Below are 24,993 nucleotides of genomic sequence, written 5' to 3' on the forward strand. Positions count from 1 at the left end.
AACCTGTATTTCTGAAAGGCAACTGAAAGGAGAATAAAAAGAGGAAATAAACAAGAGTTTTGAGGCAGACACAGTTGTAGAAGGATATGGGAGAATCTTAACAAGAAAAGCAGAGATGAAAAGAAATGAATAAAAGTTTAAGATGACTCTGAGAGTGAAGCCAAAAATTTCTAGTTCAAGGGGACAGCGGAGTTAATAGTGAAATAGGGTAAATGAAAAGATAAGCAAATTTGGGAGAGATGAGTTCATTTTTGGACATTTGCAGTTTAAGGAGTAGCTGGATCATATAAATAATATCCTGTACAAAGGTAGAAATGTGTTAGGTGTTCAGAAAAGAACCCAAGATGCAGATGGAAACTCACTGGTTTACTGGCACAAGGATGATAGGTGAAAAGATCAAAATAGGTAAGACTCTCCCACAGCAAAAGTGTAAAGTACTTCTATTTTTTCCAATATTGCAAGTGAAGTTCAGAGAGGTCACACAACTAAGTGGTAGAGCAATAATGGCAGCTCTGACTCCAAGGCATCTAGTCACTAAGCCACATTTGTCTTTTACGTTAAAATGATATAAAGAAGAAAGGGAGATTGACAAAAAGCAGTAAGATGGGAAAGTGAGGAGAGTAAAATATCACATAAATGGAGCAGAGAGGAGGGGCAGAAAGCTGACATACTCACTATGGTGTAATGCAACAAAGAATTGAGAAAAATAAGGATGGAGGAGAGGAAGTCATACTTTGGCAATTGCTCCTGAGTTACATTAGAGCTACTGAAAAGGAATCATGGAGGCAGGGCTTAAAACAAGTATGGAGAACATAAAATATGAAAGGTAGTCCAGAAAGAGAGTATAAGACAGAGAAAGCTTTTTAGAATGAAGAGGCAGACTAGCACAGTACTTGTAGGAAATGAGGTGGCTGAGGGACAAAGGCTAATAAAAATATGAGACCAAAAAAAACCAGATGGCATATATGATCAAGCAGAAGGACTAAAAGTCTATAATCAATATAGTATGAGGACCAGGGATTTGATGGATGAAAAGTGAAGAAAGACAGAAGGTGGACAAGCAAAAGACCGTATGAGTCTTGAAGAAACAAACATCAATTTTCTTAACTGAGGCTCTTGTATTAGCACACTAAGCTTTATAACTATGTAACTATTTGAATAAGGAATTATTTCGTAATAGTCCTAGGCAGAATTAAGTACAGAAGGTATGAGAGAAAAGTTTTACAATGAGGGAATCATATGAACAGTTAAAAAGTCACTTAGGGATATAAATATTAATACCAGGAAAGCCCCTTTTATGAGAATGATTTTTATATTTATATTTGTAAAGAGACTAGAGTTGTGGCTGAGGTGAGATAAAATAATCCGTTCTTTTTTCCTGAAAGTTTTACCTGTTTTTAATTTTCTCATCACTCCAATGATAGTCAATTGTTTTTAGACAAATATAGTGTAAAAAGTAGTTTTCTTTTAGGATTACCAACATAAAGTTCACTAATGAACAAAACAAACAAAAATAAAGAACTTTCTCAGAGAATGGAGAGACATGAACATAAAAATAAACTTTGAGAAGACCAGAGTTGATAAAAATCAATAGCAAAATACCTCAATATCTTTAGTAAGTAAGAACATGAGCTGAATGTGAAGAAACGACAAGGGCATTTAGGAAATGAGTAACAGAACCAGCGCCAAGAGCCTGGAAAGATAAGTAATAGTGACAGGGAATAGCAAATATATACAGTAGCAATGTCCTACTTAGAATCTAGTGAGACAGGACTGTTATATGCCGTGACTGTTTGCCCTTTTCTGCTTATAGCTAAACCCCAAAAGGGACCCAGAGTAGTCTCAGAGGTGGCTTTCATAAGCTCCCAGCTCAATTCATTTTAGCCCTGTTTCATGTCCCTCCATGTGTCTACAACTTCAACTTTATAGTCCATTTCTCAAAGGGCTGCTTTTGCCAGGGTCTCTAATCTATAGCTGCTGTTGGACTGTAGCTTCCATGAAGCAAGTATATAGCTGGGGTGAAAAAAAAAAAATAATGAGAATGACTCCATCCTACCATCATCCATACTTTGGGGATGGCAATATTAACATCTTTTCATTCAGCAGGCTAGAAAAGATGATAAACCCAGACCTTAGAATTTCAGAGAACAGAATGAGTGTAATTGATAGAGAAATCCTCCAATTAACACACAGAAATATTCAGCAGCATGTAAAGAAACCCTCAGTCATGTAAGTCAGGACCTTTTCTAATACATCAAACAAATTTCCTAAATGATCTGAATAGAAAATTTAACTACAGTACAATTAAGTGGAAACTACAGCACATATTTCATTAATAAGCACAGCCGACTCTGGAACAATGCAGGAGTTAGGGGCACTGACCCTCTGTGCAGTCTACTGAAAATCTGCATATTACTTTACAGTCAACCCTCCATATCCGCTATTCTGCATCTGCCAAATTGAACCAACCACAGATTTTGTTGTATTTACTGAAAAAGATCTGCACGTAAGTGGATCCATGCAGTTCAAATCGGTGGGTCAGCTGTAATCTATATAGTTACAGCAGTAACTACTCATACACTAAAAGTGAAAAAATAGCATATTTAAAAGAAAAGGTGAACCTTCAGGAGTGGAGAGAACTAGGAACAGAATGGGAAGAGATGCATTACCTACTGATATTCAAATGTAGCCTTTAAATCTCACTTTTAAAACATAACAAGTGCTGCTTTATTAGCTTAAGAAAACACCTTCCTTCCACCTTCCACTACTGTTAAAGTAGTAAGTTTGTATTTAGTTTCACACAAATTTACTTCACAAAAAATGTATTCTGTTGGTCTTTTCTAAAAGTTGTAATGTGGCAACGGGCCAAAAATTTTTGTAAACACTGATGCCATTAGGTTACAAACACCAATATCTTAAGATACTATAAATGTGCTAAACAAGACTAAACAATGTTCTAAGTGGAAAATGTTAGCTGCACATTTTTCAGTGTTAATTAAATGACTGTTCTTATATGGCAGAAACGGCAAATAGTTTTTATCCTACAAGCCACCAAGTGGTTTTATTTCTTGAAGCACTGCATTAAGAATTCTGGGGTACATTCCACTGTAAAGATGCTATGATTTATGTCATAAACAGACTAAGAAAAAATGGTTTTGAGAATTCTAATACATATCCGCCATCCCTATCAAGTCTCACAAACTGATTCCAACTACTGGCATCTGAGTTCTAAACAATTTATTGGAATATATTTTAAAGACATTTCTTGATTTTTCTCCCTCTTCAGTGTGAAAATCTACATTAAACATTGAAGTTTAAAATCTATTCAAATTTCCACAACTAACCAACTGTATACCTGGCATGCCGGTAGCAAGACCCTGACCAAAAGCCAAAGTTGGATTTGCTGCTGCAAGTGATTCAGCTTGCTGCCCTTGCTGGCCCTGACTGGGAGTAAGAGGGCGCTGACCTGCTCCAGCACGGAGAACCTACAAAGAACAAATGATTTCCTTAATGAAATTATAAAATAAAAGATAAATAATTATCTTGGATAACTTTGTATATATCACAAATCGCCTGTGGATATTCTCTGAACATATTTACATCCAACGAAACATCAGTCTAGCATAAAAAAAGACAAAATACTTAACATCAGAAATACAATCACTGGCTCTTGACACCTAGAACAATCTATTCAAACACATGGAGATTCTAAAAGGTCTCTGGAAAAATTTCTAGTATTTGTACTCTTTAACTTTAACTTACCAAAGTAGAATTAAAATGAGAGATTTATTTGAGGGAGAGGGTGGTATTGAAAATCTTAGATGAAGACAACAATTTTTAATTTTATTATTTTCTAAAACTGAAACACAGGGAGCTTAAGGGAGTATATCAAGTATGATTATTTGATTAGTCTGTTATGAGACTGTGATGCAGAATGAAAACTTCAAATTGAACCAAAATTTCAGAATTCAGTAACTTTAATAAAAGTAACTTTAAAAGCTACTCTTTACTGTAAAACCTAAGGGTGAAAAAAGGAACACAAAATTTTATTTAAAAAAAGTGAAAACTCTTACGGCTGGTCTAATTTTACTTCTTTGTAATACATGGCTATTGTAGTGATTATACACAAGCATGATACACATTAATTTCACAAAGGAAAATATTTAAACAATTCAGGACAAGGGGCATTCATTTTAAGTCCATCTATGTAAGCATCACACAGAGGTATGTGTAATGTTCAGGTAGTGTGCTATTTTTGTTTGCCTAGAAGGTACAGACTAGAAAAGAATTTATTAAATGATGCTGTGGTATAATCTACAAGCACTGAGTCAAAGGACAGCTTTAACAGACATCAGTATAGTTTAGAAGAAAATCAACTGCCAAGTAACAAAACACTATACTTGTCATTAAGTTGCTTCTTTGGTATAAATATGATAAATCTGACAATCAGAATTAATTTTTCTTTTAAATTTATTTTTAAAAATAGTTTCAGGAAAGTGGCTGGAATTTAAAGTATTCAGTAATCTTTTTGGGGGTCAGAAATATATTAATATTTAAAATAGTAATTTAAACACCCAGAAGAAAATGAAGAGACAATTACTGTAACAGGAACATTATTAGCACATTTTAAGAAGTGATGAAAAGAAAGTTAATAATCTGTTAGAGATTTCAGTAACAGAAATGTAGAAGTGGAATACAACCAAATCTTTAAGTTCATATAGCTACAATTAGAAAAATAACCAAACCATGTAAACAATTCTTGTGTACCAACTAAATGACAGGTACTGTATTACATACTGAGGAAAATGAAAACCAAAAACCGAAACCAAAACCAAAACCAAAACCAGCCCACAGATCTTGAATGCAAGGAGCTCACACAATTTCAAAGACTCTCCAGGTATTATTTAATGAAGGCAGGCCTATACCTGTTGCTGTCCAGGCTGAGCTTGTGATGCTGCTTGCTGATTTGCTGTGTTGTTTGCCGCAGCTGCAGCTTGCTGCTGAAATAAATTGGCTGGATACACCCCCCACGGAACACCGTAATACTGAGGTGGAACCACTGCCGGACCTAAACCCCACACCACACCCCACCCCCCCAAAAAAAGAAAAAAGTCACTACATCTTACAGATAAAGTCAGTTACCACTAGATTATAAAAAGGGAAAGACATAAGACTTAGAGCAGATGTCCTTATAATCCTCTATCCACATACAACTGCTTTCCCCTTTCTCTTTGTTTTATTAGGGAGAAAGTTTCATTCATATATATATTATTAAAAGAGAAAGAATTCAGGAATGACAGCAGTGGCCTTAACGGAGAGATGTGAAGCTAAACTCAAGAGGATCAATGAACTGACAGGACACTTAACCATCTACTCAGCACTTACTGAACGCTAGTGTATAGGTTTGATACTGGCAAACAGGAACATAAGACACCATAAAACTGTACGATTTCCTACACTCGATTCATCACTTTCTTTAAAAAGGGTATTTTCTTATTGAAAATGAAACACTTTAAGCTTTTAATCTGTAATCTATATAACATAACTAGGGAACATTCTGGTACCAAGCTTGCTACAACTATTTCTGAATGGTAAACCTTAATTTAAAAATATTCTTCATATCTGAAATAGTTATAATTCTCACATAGCAACTGAGAATCACATGAAAACAAATAACACATCAATGTTTGTGTGGTTAGGAAAATGGGACTAGTGAGTTAAGACAAGAAAAAACTGTAATATAATCACAGAGAGACACAGACATAAAAATGCGAACCAGGAAAAACAGCATGAATTCTTGCTCAATTCCACCTTATTCAAGATAAAGTTTGATTCCTGGACAGTATGTAACATCATGCAAAATAAGCCTCACCATTAAACTAATGATTAAGATGTTATGATTCCAGACTGATATAACAAAAACTTCCTAAATTCCACTTATATGATTTAGTGTATCTAATTTGAAAAATCAAACTCTTTTGGTTTCACTTTGTTTTGGAAGAAAATAAAGGCCAATATAATTGACTAAATGACTAAAATGAAAAGCTCTAAAAAATTGAAAGGTAAAATATATTTCTAAAGACAGTTTAAGTACAATCTACAATGAGGACTGTTAAAATACAGAAAAGGATTTATGACGAAAGAATACACTGTCAAAATAAGACAAAATAAAAGAATCAGACATCTATCTCGTAGTCCTAAACAGTAGCCAGAAGTCACTTGTGGCTAAACAATTAAAAGTTGGACAGCCTGAATTGAGATATGCTGTTATGTATGTAATTCACCCAGAATTCTGAATACTTAGCATTAAAAAAAAATCTAAAATACCAATTAATAATTTAAAAAAATACTGACTACATTATATACTGGGCTAAATCAAACATAATGTTAAATTAATTTCATCTGTTTTTTTACTTTTATAATGTGGTTACTAGAAAAATCTAAATTACATTATCTGGCTCACGTTCTATTTCTACTGGACAGTGATGATCTTAGAAAGCCTCAGTAAGTCCAGAATGCCTAGAATGCTTATCTCAAAACTAATGACCCCTTAAAGTTGCTTCTTTCAGTTCCAGACGTTAATGACTTTCCATATGCATGTATGGTATATCAGCATTTTACATATTAACATCCAGTTAAACGGTACCAGGAAAGCTCACACCTTATGTAATCACATGCAGATCTATACCAAAAACGACTGAATGTGACAGGTTAGTTTTAGTCTGCTAAGATATCAAATAAGAATTTGAAATTAATGTTTTTTTCACTTCTTAAAATAACGTCTTGAGTACAAAACACACACACACACCCCCACACACAAATGCCTAAGACTAATTCTTCTGCAGTCATGATAATAGTGGATTTAAAATCATCTAATAGATCAGTGATAAATCAGTGAACTTATTTCTGAAAGTAAAAAAATCAATGGAAGCTTAAAGTTATGAAAGTCAATCAGCCATCAATCCAGTGAACATACTTCTGTGATTGACATCTCCCTGTTCCTGCCTTGGTAACCAACATGAACTATGTTTAAGACTAATTCATTCTTGTCTCTGTAACTAACTCAATCTAAAACAACCTTCCCTCAACATCCTATAGAAGATGAGCAAATCACTTCACTCATTACGACTGTGCCTAACCAGTACACAACTCTCCCTTACATAAGAAATAAATACAGCTTTGGTTTAAAAAAAAATTTTTTTTCCAGCTTCACTGTGACACAATTAACATGTGACACTGTATACATTTGGTTTTTATTTCAGATTTTGGATGGTGGTGTCAGGCTTTGACAGTTATTAGTAAGTTCTTTCCAACGCCATCCCACCTTTTTATCCCTCAGCTTGCTTGTACATTTTAACATTGTTAATTAAATTTTACTTTTTAGATACTCATTCTCTCAAGATTTGCTGAATCTCTTTACCTTGTACTATCCCTGGCCTGGGTATTTATAGCACCTACCCCCAGTTTATTTACTGAGAAATAACTTTACTTTGCATTGTCTCTGTGGGTAATGGGATTGATCCCAAGAATAAAGATTTGTGGTTGGTAATGTAAGATTTCTGAAACTACAAAACTGAAATGTAAACCAACTATGTGCAGGAGGGATAAAAGTGTTATCAGACTTAGGTTTTCTCCTGTAGCATTATAGTTAAAAAATAAACTAGCTCTCTGGAAACTTCAGCTCATTCTGGATAAATGTTTCCATTTTCTGTAGGAACTTCAACCTGCCCAATTAGACAAAAATAAAGTTTATCCCCAAACTAAAACTAAATCCATAACAAGCAACAAGGATGAACAGTAAGTTACCTGCTAATGTTGCTGCTGCAGCCAATCCTGCTGCAGTATATGGATCAGTCCCTGGAGGAGCAGCACTAATAATGTATGGATTTGGCACAAATGCAGCTGGAGCAAGGCCTGCTGAGAATACACCAGCTGTGTTTTAAAAGGGGAGAAATAATAAATAAAAACATATGTATGATTTTCTTGATAAGGTTAAAATAAAAAAACCAAAAACATTTATATTCTAAAACTGGGGGTAGGGGAAGGGGAAAGTGTGTATCATGGTTCAAATTCTTATTAACTAACTGACCTGGGGCATGTAACACAACCTGACTCTAAGATTCTTCATTTATGAAACAGGTGTATCACCAATGACTTCTGTTAGAATTAAATGTAAATGACTGTACAGCACTAGCACATAACAGGCACACAATAAATGTTCAGAGCTAGAACTACTATTGTTCAGTAGTAATTTTTCATTCAATCTTTATTGAAGTACACTATGAGCAAGGGATTCAAGTGAGGAAGACAGATATAACCTACCCTCATAAATCATTCCACCTAGTCAGAAAAACAAGTAAAACTGGCAATCAGAATATAGTATAAGGGCTATGAGCACAGAGAGGAGGGGCATCCAACGAGCTTTGGAAGTGGTGGGTAGGATGGAGTGGGGTTGTAGTGTATAAGATAAAATTGGAGCTATAATCAGAATGAAGACTCATGAAGAGCTTCTTGAGTCATGCTAAGTGGTTTGGACTTTACCCTGAAAGTAAAACAATGAAGAGTTTTAAGCAGAAGAGTAAGTCCACTTGTGAGCCTAACATATGACAATATAGATTTAGTAAAGGCTAAGAAATTTTTTTAAATATTCATTTGCAGTACTTATTAAAAAGAGAGGAAAACTGCTAGTATTGAGCAAGAATCAGTATGTATACCTTTTACTCTAAGGTACTAAAAAATTACTTTGAAAGTGTACTGCCAGAATTTCCTCTTCTGGAAAATAACTGTGATAAGTACAATGCAAGGAAATAACTAAAATGTGTTTAAAGTTAAAGGAGCTCAAAAATACTCAGGTTTAAAAGATGATGGTGGGGGGTTTTGGGCATAAAAGCAGGTGGACATACAGCAACTTTTGAAAAAAGTATTCAAAAGGAGCATTTATCTTAAAGTCTAGGCCTTAAAATCAAGACATAGAAACTTATTTCTAACTATATTATGTCGGCTTTCATATTTTTTGACTGTGAGCCACAATGTGAAATGTATTTCATATGAACCTAGTATCCATATACACACATAAGCCACAAACAAAAATCTCAAAATATTTATCCTTACAAAGTTTCAATGCACTCCATTTTCTACTTAATTTTTCTCTTCATTAATTTCTAAATTATTGGGGGGAAGGTGTGGCTCAGAGGTAGAGCACGTGCTTATTTAGCACGCACGAGGTCCTGGGGGTTCAATCCCCAGCACCTCCATTAAAAAATAAATAAACCTAATCACCCCACCACCACCAAAAAAGAAAATAAAAAATTTAAATAAATAAATAAACAAATTTCTGAATTATTCTAAAAAATACTGGCCACAACTCACAACAATGATTTCATGCCCAGGCACAACAAAACCATTGAAAAAATCTGCTTTTTTAATAAAAAAAGTAAGAACTAAAGAGGGTTCCAATAAAATCCTTGCACTACTTAAAAATCCATTTGCGCAAAGCTGCATTCTTAGCTATGCCCTACGTCAAAGGTTTCAAGATTTCCCTCCGTTTCCTCTATCATGATTATCTCTAAGACAAGAATAGAGAAAGATGTATTGATACCCATGTTCTACTCCTATCACTACAAAATCGAAAAGTCAGGACCTAGTTTTATATTCTATATTTTTATGATGAAAAATGACTGCTTTTAAAAACACAAATACTATTGAAGTATATAAAGTGGAAAGCCAAAGTTCTCATATAATCTTTACTGACAGTAGGCTTACATATAACCTTTTAACTTTTTTTCAATTTTAGAAAAGATCTTAACATAGCTCTCTCCATATTTACATTACAAATCAGATAAAACGTAGCAAGGTTTCAAATACTTGAAATACAAGGAATTAGTCTGAGCTAATGGATATATATTAAACCTTCTATCGAAAAAAATGAAAAAAACTTACTTAAGCCCACGTTTCACTCAGAAATATTTACAACAGATTAGACACCAAACAATATGTTAGTGTGTATATGCATAAATAAGTGTATTTTGCATGTATATACACGTTTGAATTTACATGTTTATATATGTACATATGTATAAATACATCTTCTAAATTAAAAAAATATTTTTTAATATATATACACAAACACACACTCATACATTTTACATTCCAGGGTATAAAGGTACTTTAATATGCTTTTTTCACTTGTCAATTAACCAGAGATTCCTTTCTATGTCAATAGCTACCTATCTAGTTCATTCTTTTTAATAGCTGCACAGTATGTATTCTACTATACAAAAGGAACATGATTTAACCAGTCTACTACAGATACATATTTAGATGATTCACAACCTTTTGCTATAAGTAAATAATGCTATTATTCCTTAAGTACACAGATCCCTGCATTATCATCATACCCTTATGAAAATTCATTTGAGTGACAAATACATACATATAAATTCTTGACCCACATTTCCAGATTACCCTCCAGGAAAAGTTGTACCAATTTATATTCTCATTATGAGTATATGAGAATACCATTCACATTCCTACCAAGGTAGGACATTATCATTTTATATAGTTGTCAATGTGAGGTAAAATAAAGCACTAACAAATTTTTTACTTTAATCTATGGTTTTCTGGCTATCAAAGAGACAAAACATATCAAGTATTTTCTACCTTTATTTTTCTCATTAAAATTTTTAATCCACCAGGAATAGAACCCAATTATCTCCAACCTATTTTCCAAAGATATTCTTTTACAATTAATTTGATTAATCACTAATTTGATCAAGATTAAAATCATCCTACCACTGCACCCCAAGCAATGACCACCCACTTCAGACTGTTTTTGTCTACAGATCTATCTGTATATTTTGACACCAGTGCCACACTATTTTCAGCACTTAAACAGTTGTTTTAAAATACAGTTGGGTAAATCCCTCTCTCACTTTAGTGTTCTGTTTTCTGGTTTCACCTTTCTGAGACAAAGATCAAAAACAAACTTTCAAATTCCACCCCCTCCCAAAAAAATCTGTTGGGATTCTAATCAATACATTAAGTCCATAATGTAATTCAGGAAAAACTTGACATCTTTATAATATTGAGTTTCCCCCAAACCCAAAAGGTATGTGTCCTCATTTACATAAATCTTCAGAAAAAGTTTAGTAGTTTTCTTTATATATGCCTCGCACATCTTTATTAACTCCTTACTCCACAGCTTCTAATACATCCTGATTACTGTGAGTATATTTCTGTGTTACGAGAGTTCCAGTTTTATCTTCCAGTTCATTATATCTAGGTAATAGCTAGTTAATTATGCAGCCCACCTATGTCTTTTTATTTATAAGATTCTGAAATGATCTGTTTTCACACTGTTTTGTTGTTCTAAAACCTCTGATCTTTGATGGCTTTAGTCCTTTATCTGTTAATATTCTAAACATACATTTTAAAGTTCTCAGAGCTTCAAAGTTCTCTTATTTCTACATCTTGAGCATAAACTCTATTTGTTATAAGAATGTCTTTTGATTGCTTTTTGTTTGCACTGTAATTTGTTTAAAACACTATCTTATATGAGAGATTCTCTTACACTTACTCATTACAACTACCACTACACACCATAAGGTCAAGTCTCTAAACCAAGTCTTTATCAGTGGCCTGGGGGTCTAACCCTCCAACCCCAATCCCAGCAATGTGCAGGTCCTCTATTTATCCCTCTTGCAGCCCTCTGCAGGCCACGTGGTTCATTTCTAATTTACTCCTATGGATCACCTCTCAATTTCCCGTGCTACTAAAATTCCCCACCCATCAAAACAATCCTGCCTTTTCCTTTTCTCTCTCTCCCCATTTTGAAAGTGGATGTGTATTTCAAAACACAAATCATAGTATCTGTCTATAATCTCTTTCTGGCCCAGCCCATGGACCAAGTCTAGCCTACTACCTATTTTTGTATGAACTAGCTAAGAACAATTTAAACATTTTTAAATGGTTGAAAATAATAATAACTTGTAACAAATGAAAATTATACAAAATTAAATTACAGTGTCCCCCAGTAAAGCTTTATAGGACACAGTCATATCCACGTATGTACTGCCTAAGACCACTGTGTGGTATAACAGCAGGGTTGAATAGTTGTAACTGAAACCATACAGCTTGCAAAAATTTAAAACATTTGCCATTTGGGACTTTACAGAAAAAGTTTGTCAACCCCCATTCCAGAATATGTACTATCCACTATGGTAATTACTACCACATATAACTCCTGAGCATTTAAAATGTGACTAGTCTAAACTGAAATCTGCTGAAAGTGGGAAAATGCACATCTGATTTCAAAGACTTTATATGAACATAATGTAAAATTTCTTATTAGTAAGTTTTATATTGGTTATATTTGAAATGATATTTTGGATATAACTGGTTAAATAAAGTATGTGGCTACTAAAGAATTTAAAATTCTATGCTGCACAATTATATTGCAATTGGACAGTGATCTTCTAACTGAACTATCAGCCAGTCAAGAGGTGACTCGGCAAACTTGGATAAAAGGACTGATAATCAATCATAAGTATGTTTAATTGTGGAACAAAGATGAAAAGATGGGATCAATTTTGGTAAACTGCGCTTTCTAAGAAATACTTTCTTTTTATTCAGGTTTTCAAAATTTAGTTGTGTAATTTTCCAGATGGCTTCACAAAGAAGTTCTGAGTTCTGCCAAATCTTTAAAGATCATGTAAGTCCAATGTAATTTAAAATACTTCTAAGGCATTAAAAAAGGGAACATTTCTAAATTATTTTTATGAAGTATATTGGTATCAAAATCTGACAAAAAATGCAAAAATGAACACACACAAACATAAAGACTAATTTCACTTATACGTAGGTGAAAAATCCTAAATAAAACATCAGCAAATTAAGAGCTCATTAAATAATTATACACAATTCTTTTAAATTCTAAGAATGCAAGTATGATTCGATTATTTAGAAAATCATTCATAAAATTTAGTAAATACTAATAAAGGGCTTTCATAGGTACCAATTTAAAGACATAAAGATAGGAAGGCATTTACAATGACTGCAAAAGATAAAATACCAAAGAACAAACTTACCAAGAAATATGCAAACTTACGAGAAAAACTTTAAAGCACTTACAAACACAAAGCAGACTTGAACAAAAGTAAAGATACATGAGGTCCTGAATAAGAATACTTAATGTCATAAAGATGTCAATTTTCCTGAGTTAATTTAAAATTTTAACCTGATCTGTGAATAAGAGGATTCTAAAGTTCATATGAAAAAGCAACTAAGAACAAAAGATTTAAAACTCCCAAAAGAAGAGTAATAATGGATATCCTAGTCTTCCACATATAAAACATACCGTAAGAGCTCAAAAAATAAAAGGTATTATACTGGCCCATGGGTAGAGAGATATCTGTACATCTCTAACAATGAGAAAGAAGGACTATGTCTAGGGATAAAGGTTGGGGGAAAGAGGAAAAAAAAGATCCACAGTGCATGCTGCTATTAGAAGTCATCTAGAAATATTGTGGTCATCTTTGATTAAAACTGAAAATTTGGGACCTAGGAAGCTTCTTGGATTGAGAAAAAACAACACAAAGTTAAAAGAATAGAACCAACTTAGTATATTTTTCCAGTGCCACAATCCCCACCCTGATGTTGAGAGTATTCACAACTTCTCCAACTAGGAAATCAAGGTCAGCCAAAATCAGGTGTAAAAATGGTTACTATGAATTTACACACATGATAAAATGACATAAATCTATACACATTTATCAATGTCACAGACCTGGCTTTAGTACCATACAATAACTATGTAAGATATAGCCACTGAGGGAAAACTGAGCGGGGAAATCTCTTTGTACTCTCCTTGCAACTTCATGTAGTATCAGTATTTTTCAAAATAACAAGTTAAAAAACAAACAAAATACCCCAACCTCGGACACACAGTACTAATGCCTGAGCTCTAGCAGTAACAAATAGGTAATTGTAATAATTCACATTATAGTAAAGACTAAAAGTCAAAGACCAAATAGCTTAATGAAATAAGGAAGAAAATATTTAAATACATTTTCTTGGGATTCCTATTTACAAACCATTTTAAAAATAAACTTCCTGACTTGATAATGAACACCCATAACTACATTTAAATTTCCAAGTGTGTGACTCTCTTAACTTCCTCACAGTGAGGAAAAAAAACTTATGTGCTGACAGCTTTCAAAAAGTTATGGATTTTTATTTCACCAAAGATACAAGAAAAATTAAACAGTTCTTCCCTAGTTAATCTTTACTCTTGCCATGTAATCTACCACTATTTGATCTTAATGAGATGTTTCAAAACGTAATGAAATAACACCATTCAGTAAATGAAAATGAAACATTCTAAATACTGTAACAAGATTTTCTAACAATGTAATTAAAATGGTAACTTATAAAGACTCACCTATATGTGGCTGCTGAGCTGTGGCTAATGCATATTGCTGCTGTTGAGCTGCAGTTAACTGCTGAACTGTTAGTGCATTAGTCCTCTGAAAGAGCTATTAAGAAAAATATTCAACACAAAGATTAGTCTCAAAGCATTTCATTTCTGTTTAGAAAGCTGAGAAAAGAATATTTCAAATATTTATTTCAATCACTTTTCTCAAATACAAGGACGTTTTATTCAATGAAGCAGCAGGTGTTCAAGAATACCCCTATGATTCATGTCAATGCCTTAACAGCACTTTAGGCTAACCAGTACACACTTAAGAGGAACTTCTTTAAAGGATGGACATGCTTTACCTGCTGTTGGGAACTGTAGTCAAAAAGGCCTACAGTAGCTCCTGAAGAGTCCATTGGTACCTGATTACCAGGATAGTCAAACTGTAAGGAATCTAGACCAACTTGTTCCATGGCATCCAGATTCTGAGTTTCCGGATTTGAAAATTCTTCAACAAGTGGTTTATTAGCTGTAGGATTAGGAAGAGGCCCCAATCCTTCTGGGGGATTAGCTGGGCCCAAGCGCTCAACTACTTCAGTTGGAGAGGCTTGACGACTTCCAGGAGTACGACTATATAAAGAAAACAGAAAGGCATGGTGAATAAAAGCACCAAGTCAGTCAAGGTGAAATGGGAAAATAGGAAAATCACGGAAAACAAATGGTTGTAAAATATAAAGGGCAAATCAGGTACCCAAGGTCCCTAATCATTTCACTTTATCATTTTTTTTTCTGTCTAATCTAGCTTCCTCTTAAGAACATAGTTTCACTTTTTAAAAATATTATTAGTGACCACTGCCGCCAATTTGAATAGTATAATTCAATTTTACAGATAAGAAAATTGGTCAATATCACAATTTAGGCTTAGATTACCTGAAACTTTTTTCTCAAATCAGACAATATGAATGGTAGGTATGACTAGCAAAATATCAAGAGACAAATATGGGAAGGCTCAAAATCAAAACCCATCTACCATACTCCCATCTTGCCCACCAGCAAATAATTGCTCTAACATCTTGCTGAATATTTCAGGAAAAAAAGTGACCACGAACAATCATTAAGGGCATAAAATATAGGATGTAACAGAAAAGGGTGGTAAACCAAGATAAAAAGTTGACTCCTGACTCTATCTTTTCAGTGAAAAGTATAATTATACACGTAAAGAAAGCAACTTTCTCTACTGACTAGCCTTCTTAATTTTCCCAAGAAATTTATTAACATTAGACTAAATTTAAACATTCACTCTTCTCTTTTTATCAACACCCTTCATGGTCTATATTTTATTTTCACCTTATTTCTAGACATAATTGATCCTCATTTACATTCTCTTTTCTTCTACAGAAATATAAGATCCTTTCCCTTACAAGAAATAAATTTGTTTTGAGGAACCATGAGTTCACAATATACTCAAATATAAGTACATTAAATAAATGGCAATAACTATGTTACCTGGTTTTCAATGCCAGCTGTTACACCTACATAACTCTGCCCGCAACTTCAGGTGCTTCACATAGGGATACATTTGCTAATATGTATAGAGCACTTTACAAAGCAATTACTTAATTATAAAAACTGTTTTCTAGATATTTAGGTGGACTTATATTTTATTTAAAAACCAATCACTGTCTTTGTAAAATCAGAACAAGTTTCAAACTCCTTTCTCCCTTTATCCATACCTAATTTTTCATGTGACTATTCCAAAGGCTTATTTTTCACTTAGAATATATGGGAAGAATAAAACTGAAGGATCTTCTTCAAAATCACCCAATTAAAAACAAAAAAAACAGTCTGATATAATTATTTCATTCCTTTTAGTTCTACTCCAGTAATGCATATATGTTGATAATGTATCAGCTAATATATGTAATAATGGTGTGCTAGCACAGTCAACCTATGACCACAGCTATTAGTTTGAAATGTTTTTATATTGTTGAAGACAACACTGTAACTAAAACAATTTAGAAACAATTTTAAAATATATACTCCAAACTTAACAATAAAATCAGAATGCTATTGAATGTAAAGTTCATATTAATATGCAGAAATACAGCCCTTCATACAAAACAATTCTAATACAGCAAAAAGTAGAGGATATAATAGAAAAGACATTATGCTATCAGTGGTGCTATTTTCTTGCTATAGTTAACGGTGTATTAACACTTCAATTATAAATGTATACACTGAAGGGTTTATAATTAACTCAGTTTTAAATGTATACTCTAAACTAAAACATAGATTAAGTAACAGCACAAAAGCAAAATCAGGATAAGGTTCTGAAACTAACTGAATAGCATTAATTTAACTTTTTTTTTTTTTAACACTCCTTAACGGAGGCACTGGGGATTGAACCCAGGACCTCTGGCACGCCAAGCATGTGCTCTACCACTGAGCTATACTTCCCACTCCCTAAATTTATTTCTTGTCAAGAGGTTTACTGGTTTTGGATGCTTTTTTGCAGTTAAAACAGATACAAATAGCACTGTTTTTTAAGAAGCACTGTTACTCTGCTTTTGATAATTAAAAACAATAAACGTAAAAATATACTACCCATAGGTGCCTGCAACTCACTTAACTGAGATTCCATGGTTCACAATATCTCAAAGAAACAGCTCATTTTCAGGTATAGGCCCCATATGAAGAAATATGAAGAAACAACTCCCTAATGTTTAGATAAATGTGCACTGCCTAATCTAAGACCAAAGACTAGAAGAAATATGTATTTAATTGCCATAAAGAGACAGTAAAAAATCTACAACTTAAAAATTCTGAACTTAAAGCTACTTTTTGAAGTCTCTAGTATGTTCCCCAGTTTCCTAGTTTCAGGAATATTAATATTAGCACAAACTCATATATTGTAAGAAGAAAGGTCACAGTTTCTAAGCTAATTGTGTTTCTTTATTTCAAAGAATAAGAGTTAAAGTGGGGACAGGAAATACAACACAGGGGTAGTAAGAAGAAACTCTATAGAAAGGTGCTCAAGAGCAACCACAAAAAGAGTCTGCCAAGGAAGATCAGATTAAATCTAAAATTCACTAAATTTTAGTAGGGAGGAAACAGTTAAAATTTAGACTAACATATTAGCAGAAAGGTAACAGCAGCTTCTAACATTACTCCTTCAATGGAATGTACTGTTTGAGAGACTTCTGAATTAAAAAAAAAAAAAGGTACATAATCATTAATAATCCTTACCAAAAAATCTAAATCTTCCTCCACATTAATACAAGGTACAAAGGGAAATAAAATAAACCAAAATTGGAAAAATGTCTAAATCAGGCATATCGCTAGTAGTAATAATCCCTAAAGATATATGCTTTTCTTCTTGAGAAAGTTAAAATCTTACTTAAAATCTTTGCAATCGGCATCCATTCCATTTGGCAAACCTCTGCCATTTATTTTAGAATCATCATCATCTCCTTGTTTAAGATCTCTGTTTTGGTCCTCCTCAAATGGAGAAGCCTTGCCTTTTTGATCTCCTTTCTCAGGTCCATCTGTTTCAGCATCTCTAGTGCCCTGAGGAAAAAGAATCTGTTTGATTCTGAATATTTAATAGAACACACAAAAAGGCACCATAAGGTGATCTAAAACTACACTATAGTGCATGTAGACAACAAAAGCATTGAATCTTATTTTAATTTCGTAGTCGACTAATTTATCAAAGACCAAAAATTTTGAGTACAAACCAGTGATTTATAACAGAAGGGCTAAGGCAACCTTAACTATAGCGGTGCTAGGAAAGCAGTAACACCACAAATGCGATTAAAATTCTACTTAATGCATGGATGATTTTGTTTCATTACTTTCATACCAAGCACTACCACGAATAAGCAATTTTAATCTTGCAAATTATGTTTTTTTAATTAACATTTTTTGGGGGGGGTAACATGGTTAAAATTATAAATATTCCCAGTGGTTCTATCATTTTATGTATTTCAAAATGTGGCCAGAAGAAGAAAACAAGAGCACCAACAGCTACAAAATTTTCTTTAGCTCTAGGAAGGGTCAGAAAAAGAAACTGACTATAAAAGATAACCAAATAACCATCCAGCAATTAAAAAATATTTCTTCATTCAAAATACTTACAAAAGTTCCCTTCCTAAATCGAGAATCCAATTTATCAGCAGGAGAAGAACTTAATACATATTCTACCATGCTCACACCAAGGCCTCCACTTTCTGATCGCGGAGACAGTATTGCATTTACTTCACTGTTTCCATGAAAACCCTGTCCAGATCTTCTCTGTACCATGATAGGCTGGGACATTGAATGGTCTATTTGGAAAAAAGAACACAATTACAAATTTGTACTTTTAAGCTAACCAAAATGTATTTACAGATTAATATATCAAAGTAAAAAAACAAACAGTGTATTGTTTTATTTTGCACATTATTGTAATCTTTGTAAAAAGATCTCCATTCTGTTGAGACTCACTGGCCTGGGTACATTTCTTGAAAATACAGATAAAAAACTTATCTGGTAAAAAAGCAGGTAAAAACCTATGTGAACAATAGTCAAATCCAAGAGGTCAATGGAGATAGACATAAGTCTCCATTGCCTATAAACAACTTATTAAAAAGTTTTACAGGCAATTCAAAACAACTCAAAGCGAAAAACTTTCGGGATAAAACCTGGAATAAAAATAACTCCTCCTAAATTGGCAGAGGCACTTCTCAAGCTCATAGTTATGTGCTGAACAGATTCAAAACACACTGCTGTACTGCTATAAACACAAACAAATATGTTTGGAAAAAACGAGTAATATCACATAATTTTTATTCTTGGTGTAAAAAACTAAGTATCACTAAAAGATTATTTTAAAAAAATCCCTTCTAGTTAAAAGTTTTCCATCTATTTTTTTGTTTAAAAACAGACAAACAAAATCACTCATCTGGTACGAATACATTTTCTACATATTTCTGTGACAAAAAGAAAAGCAGTATTTAAAATCTGAGAGCAAACAAAACAGAAACACAATAAAACATTTGAGACAACACACACATAGATTTGCAGGAAAAAATTTAAAAGTGAACCATTAAGCTCATAGCTACTACTGGCTCATTTGTGAACACGTATAATACTCAATATCAGGCACTGTTCTTAAAGGTTTGAACTATCATAGAGGTACTCAGTCATCATTTCATTAACGGCAGTAATTTTTAAATGACTGCTACTTTTGCCAAATCATATTAAAACATTTCCATGTCAGTACTTTTATCTGTAAGAGATCAGTCATTTATTTCTTTCGTTCATTTACCCATTCATTCACAATACTGATTTACTGTCTCTTATATGCTACGCAATGTGCTATGTATCCAAGAATAAACAAGACAGTCCCTGACCTCCAAGAGGTTACAGGTTTAACAGGAGGCAATCATAATAGAGTAAAAGTGCTTCAATAAAAATAACCCAGGATACTACGGGGGAACAGAAAGAAAGGGCACCACTTCTTCCCAGTCTTAAAGTGAATCTCAAAGGAAATGATATGAAGGGTGAAGAGCAAAAAACAGGTGAAAGAGGGAGTGGAAAGAGCATTTCCATTAGAGAAACCAGCATATTCAAAGGTCTAAAGTGTCAGGAGAACCCAATGAAATTAATAATCACAAGTAATTCAGTTCAGCTGAGAAGGAAATGTGTCTATGGATAAAATCTCCTGCAATCATGGAAAGAACTTTAGAATGAAAATTCCTTTAGGACAAGGAATGTGTTATTCAAATTTTTCATGCTTGCCATTCAATGTTTGTTCAGTAAACAAAATAATCCATTCATTTCTAATTTTCTCATTTCTCCTGGTAAAGACTAGTATTCATCTTCAAAGTTTTATCCATACAACTAAAAAAGTTAAGTTGGGAAACGGAGGGATACAAGGAATTAACTAAAATTATAAACTTGACACTAAAAAGACATTATCAGGAATATATAAACAGTTGCTTAAATGTTTTATTGCTGGTAGTAGTTGTCCTCCAAATATAACATACAAAAAAAAATTTCTCTACTGCCCATACTGAAAGTATCTCTCACTACCATGTTGTGCTCAAGATGCTGTGCTTTGGACTGCTTTAAAAAATATTTGGTTCTGGTAAAGAAATTAACCACTTAACCTTCAAAACAGAAATCAAAACACGTGTATCAACTAAGTTTTCAAGCACATGTTATTTTGGCAAAGAAAGTGTTGTGGGAAAAATGGAACCTACTCCAAATAACTGAGTAATTTAAATTATAAGTCCACTCTAATATAGGTTACATCTAATCGAGAAAAAAAAATTGAGTGTAAGGATATCTCATTTATTTTGGTATTCTCCAAACCTGGTATATTATATTACATATGGTTGAACTCAAAGAAAATTGCCACTATTTTAGTCTAACTTAGTAGTTAGCAAAGTTTTCATTCTTTTTCAATTTTGACTCCAAAAGATTATTCATCACTAAAATTTTCTAGCATTTCCTAACTTTTAAACAATTATTTTATCTTTATGAACAAAAGTTTAAAATTACAGAAGACTTAGAAACTTTTTAACATATTTTAATAATTTGGAGAATTAAAATGTACTCGGTAATTTACACACAAAATATAAGGTTAATTTCATAATTATCATCCAGAAATTTGTTTTTACGTTACTTTGATCATTTTATAGCTTTAGTAAGCTGCATTAAATTAGTTATAAAAAGAGAAAACTTATTTGCAAAATACATAATGAAAAGTTCCATGTGTACATCTCTCAAATTTTACATCTTTAAATTTTATATTTAACAATATAATCAAGTACTATTTTTTAAGAATATAATTATGCTCTGTAATTTACCAATAAATACAGTCACCTCTGTGAGTTACACTCTTTACATTCCAGTTCCTTTTCCCTTAACAGTTTCTTGAACTTAAGTTTCTCTTCACCACTTATGGATAGCAAAAACATTCAAAACCTGCTCCTTTTCTGGGAATTCTACCTTACTAAAGGGTTTACTTCCTTTGTGGGCGTGGCTAATATCTAACAGAACTCGATGGAGCTGCAATTAGATAAATCACTCACTGTCAATTAATACAATTTAAGCTTGAAAATTCCCATGGTTAAATTAATGTCCTCTATTTTAATGAAAATTCAAATAAAACTTCTCAATAAAATCTTACTGTGACAAACATTTCCATCAGTAAGTGGACCATTAGATAATGGGTTAATTTTATATATGAAAATGTGTGTTATAATGATTTACAAAATTCTTAACAAAGATATCACAAGTTTCTCCAAATACTCTCTAGGGGCAGTAGGGTAAAAAAAAAATCGAGTAAATTCGTAACTCTCACACATACACCAATAACTTACGAGAAGTTCCCCATGCAGTCTCTCTCCATTCATCATCCCCAAGAAATATGCCTTTTTGTCCATCTTTTGTTGAATCATCAGGTTCCCAAAATTTTTTGGTAGGCAAAAGCTATTTGGAAAGGAAAAAACATTATATTTAAATTTTATTATAATTACAAAGAGCTAAAACATAGGGGAAAGTAAACTTACCACTGATATGTACAAGTTAGTTTTCAATGCTAGTGAAAATTCAGAGTGACCTATTTACTAATTTGTCAAGTTAATAAAACCACTTACGTTTGAGTAGTGGCTCTAATGATTCTATATTTTTCCTTGTTTTTTTTTTAACATTTTTTATTGAGTTATAGTCTCTACATTTTTCAAATAATTTTACTCACGTGATCTTCTTTACAAATTTTTTAAAAAGACTTACTAAATTTCGTACTCAACAGATAATACAATAAAAGTAGCGACATCAATGATAAAAATTTTTTCCTCTATTTCCAAGCTTGGATCACCTCCTACCCTGTAGCTTCAATGACAGAAAATTTTCATTCTTACTTCACATATTCAATGAAAGTGAACTTCACAATTCTCCCTAGGTCCTCAATACTAGCAATCTATCGATCCCAAATCAGGAAGCTATGGATGGTGGAAGAGACACATAGGAAAGACTCCTAAATACTTTTTGAGATAATAATCTCAAAGCCCTGTGCTCTATCTTATTCTGGGACATAAGCAAGTATATAAAAACTGTTAATACAACTATTCGATTATTCAGAATGTAGCTTTGGCCAATTCCTAATAAGATTTTAATATTCATCTAGGTCTCTCCTCTCCTTCCTGACACTCAGAGGAGCTGGAGTACGGATATGTTTGTGGGCTGAAAAAAAAAAGAGACTGGTTTTCTAAAACATGCATTTGGCATTTTAAATAAGCATTTGTAAGATACTCATTTCTCTCAGGCCATAATTAGGTGCTCATTATTAAACCTATATATACTTCTATTACTACATTTATCAAACTAAATTACCTGTGTTTGCCTCCTTACAGGTATGGTGACCTTATCTTCAGAAAGCTCAACTATAAACTAACTATAATAAAATGAACTTACTGAAACCTGAATTGAGTTTGAGAGATAAGACTGTGTGTGTGTGTTGGGGGTTTAAAGTATCAATGGAAGTGGGGAGGACACAAGAAATCACAAACAAAGGCACAACTTGAGAAAATGCAGTTTGTAGAATAGGATGTGAAATGGAGGAACACAGGTGGGAAGGTCAAAACTGATGTTGTTAAAGCTATCTAGGCAGATTATGAGGAACCTTAAAGACATGCTAAAGAAACAGTATATTACATCGAAGCAAAAGGGAATGGCAAGAGTGATACCACATTTTAGAAAATAATACATGTTGTAAACTTAAGAATAATGGATATTCTTGACTAGAGGCATGGGGATCATTAAAGAGAATGACAGCAACAGGGCCAAGATGACAAGAACTGCAACAGGGTATTGGCAAAAAGAACTGAGAAAATAAAATGGATTTGAGAGACATTTAGGACAGTCAATAGAATATGAATTAAAATAAGGGGGAGGTTAATAAAAAAGGATAAAAATTTAAAATTTGGGTAATAAGGTAAATGACAGTACTACTGATCAAAACAGAAAAAAAAAGGAGAAATGGCTTTGAAGGGAGGAGGAAAATTCATTTTGAGCATATTCCTGATCCATGGATCTTTTGCTACATTAAATACTGATAATTTTAAAGGAAACTTAATTGTAAAGGAAACTAACTTCTTCTTCTTCTTTTTTTTTTTCTTTTTGCTATTTTAAGAAAGAAAAGTTTTTGCATGTTAGGATCTTCCTGGGCTGCAAAAGATTTGTATTTAAAATGTAGACATGTTAAACAATAATCTGCTCTAACAAAGATCCCAGTACAATACAACCTCTGTTGCTCTGATTTTTAAAAATCCCACTATAAAAGTTTCATGTAAATATTTAAACAAAATGTAATGCTGATAATATTAAACCAGTGCACTTGATATATTTAAATAACTAAGCATTTATTCATAGTAAAACCCAAGTTAATCCCTTTAAAATACTGAATAAATAAGCCATTTCAGGAAAAAGAAAATGGTCCCTGAGAAAATGCTTTTATCCCATACTTTATAAATTTTAGAATCAAAATAAGAGCACTAAATAAAGAATCAAACATAAAGTTACAACAACTTAATAGAAGCATTTGTTATAGACACAGAAGTGGCTGAAACAAACTGATCTTCTGAGACAGCAGAAATAACTGAATCTTTTTGAGACTATTTCAGTCCTTTGGAATAAGATTCCATTTAGTGCTGTGGCAGTAGTTCATGTATCACTGCTTTGAAATGCAAACTGCATAATTATGGAGGGAAAAGCCTATGTCAAGCACTTATCCAGTGTGCCTACTTTTCTGCCAAACGCTGTGCTATGAATATCTCTTCATTTTGCAGACATTTATAACTTATGATGGATAAGCAAACAATTTAGTAGTTAATTAAAATTAAGACTTCTCCTAACAAAAGCCTTTATCACCATTCTAAAAACAACTGTGACAATTTAGACACCAATTTCAAATACTTTTAGGAAAACTACTAGCTTGTGACCAAGAATTAGTTACAACGGACTAAATATAAGGGAAGGCAACAATTCAGGATAAAACAGTTTGAGAAAAAAAAAAAAAAAAAGGTTAAGTGGTACACTGGTTGTAACTGCAATTAAAAATACAGATTTGCCCCTGGAGACTCTTTTACTGTAGTAGAAACGGGGAAGCGCATTACAGAAAACAAGGGCTGAGATCTTGAAGATCTGTAAATATATTATCCAATACTGCTTCATATTAGTTCCCTAATTCACAAAAGCTCTAGACCAAAGTCAAGTAAACCAGTTATTTGTCAACCTACTCCTCTGTCCTTCCAACTCAGAAATGACTGAACATACAAATTCATCCCCCTACTATCCACCATTTTATTAGTTCTTCCTTCAAGAAGCATTTATGGCTTGCACTCTCCACTGTCAAAGAAATTAGTCAACACTCTAGCATACTGCCTCAAAATAAGCCACAAGGTAATTCCCTAGAACCTCAGAATGGTACTTTTCCAGACTTTAATCTTTTCTGTTAATAAAGGATATTAATACTTCTTAATTTTTTCAAACCATACTACTTCCCCAAATCTTCTCCATTCCCAATATTCCTT

At 33.0% G+C, this 24,993-nt stretch overlaps 1 protein-coding gene across 11 annotated transcripts in view; it reads right to left on the reverse strand.

Moving 5' to 3' along the window:
- Window positions 1-24,993, reverse strand: part of PUM2 (pumilio RNA binding family member 2) — an 83,727-nt gene that overhangs the window by 35,732 nt on the left and 23,002 nt on the right. For all 11 annotated transcript variants that reach the window (XM_074341706.1, XM_074341715.1, XM_074341713.1 and 8 more), the window contains 8 exons: window positions 21,784-21,892; window positions 18,551-18,738; window positions 17,811-17,980; window positions 14,776-15,043; window positions 14,438-14,531; window positions 7,807-7,932; window positions 4,926-5,068; window positions 3,356-3,485 (listed from right to left, as the gene is read on the reverse strand). In XM_074341706.1, coding sequence (XP_074197807.1) covers window positions 3,356-3,485; window positions 4,926-5,068; window positions 7,807-7,932; window positions 14,438-14,531; window positions 14,776-15,043; window positions 17,811-17,980; window positions 18,551-18,738; window positions 21,784-21,892 — 1,228 coding nt within the window. The remainder of the gene's footprint in view (window positions 1-3,355; window positions 3,486-4,925; window positions 5,069-7,806; window positions 7,933-14,437; window positions 14,532-14,775; window positions 15,044-17,810; window positions 17,981-18,550; window positions 18,739-21,783; window positions 21,893-24,993) is intronic.

Source organism: Camelus bactrianus, chromosome 15 (assembly GCF_048773025.1).
Source record: "Camelus bactrianus isolate YW-2024 breed Bactrian camel chromosome 15, ASM4877302v1, whole genome shotgun sequence".
NCBI classification, from domain to species: Eukaryota; Metazoa; Chordata; class Mammalia; order Artiodactyla; family Camelidae; genus Camelus; species Camelus bactrianus.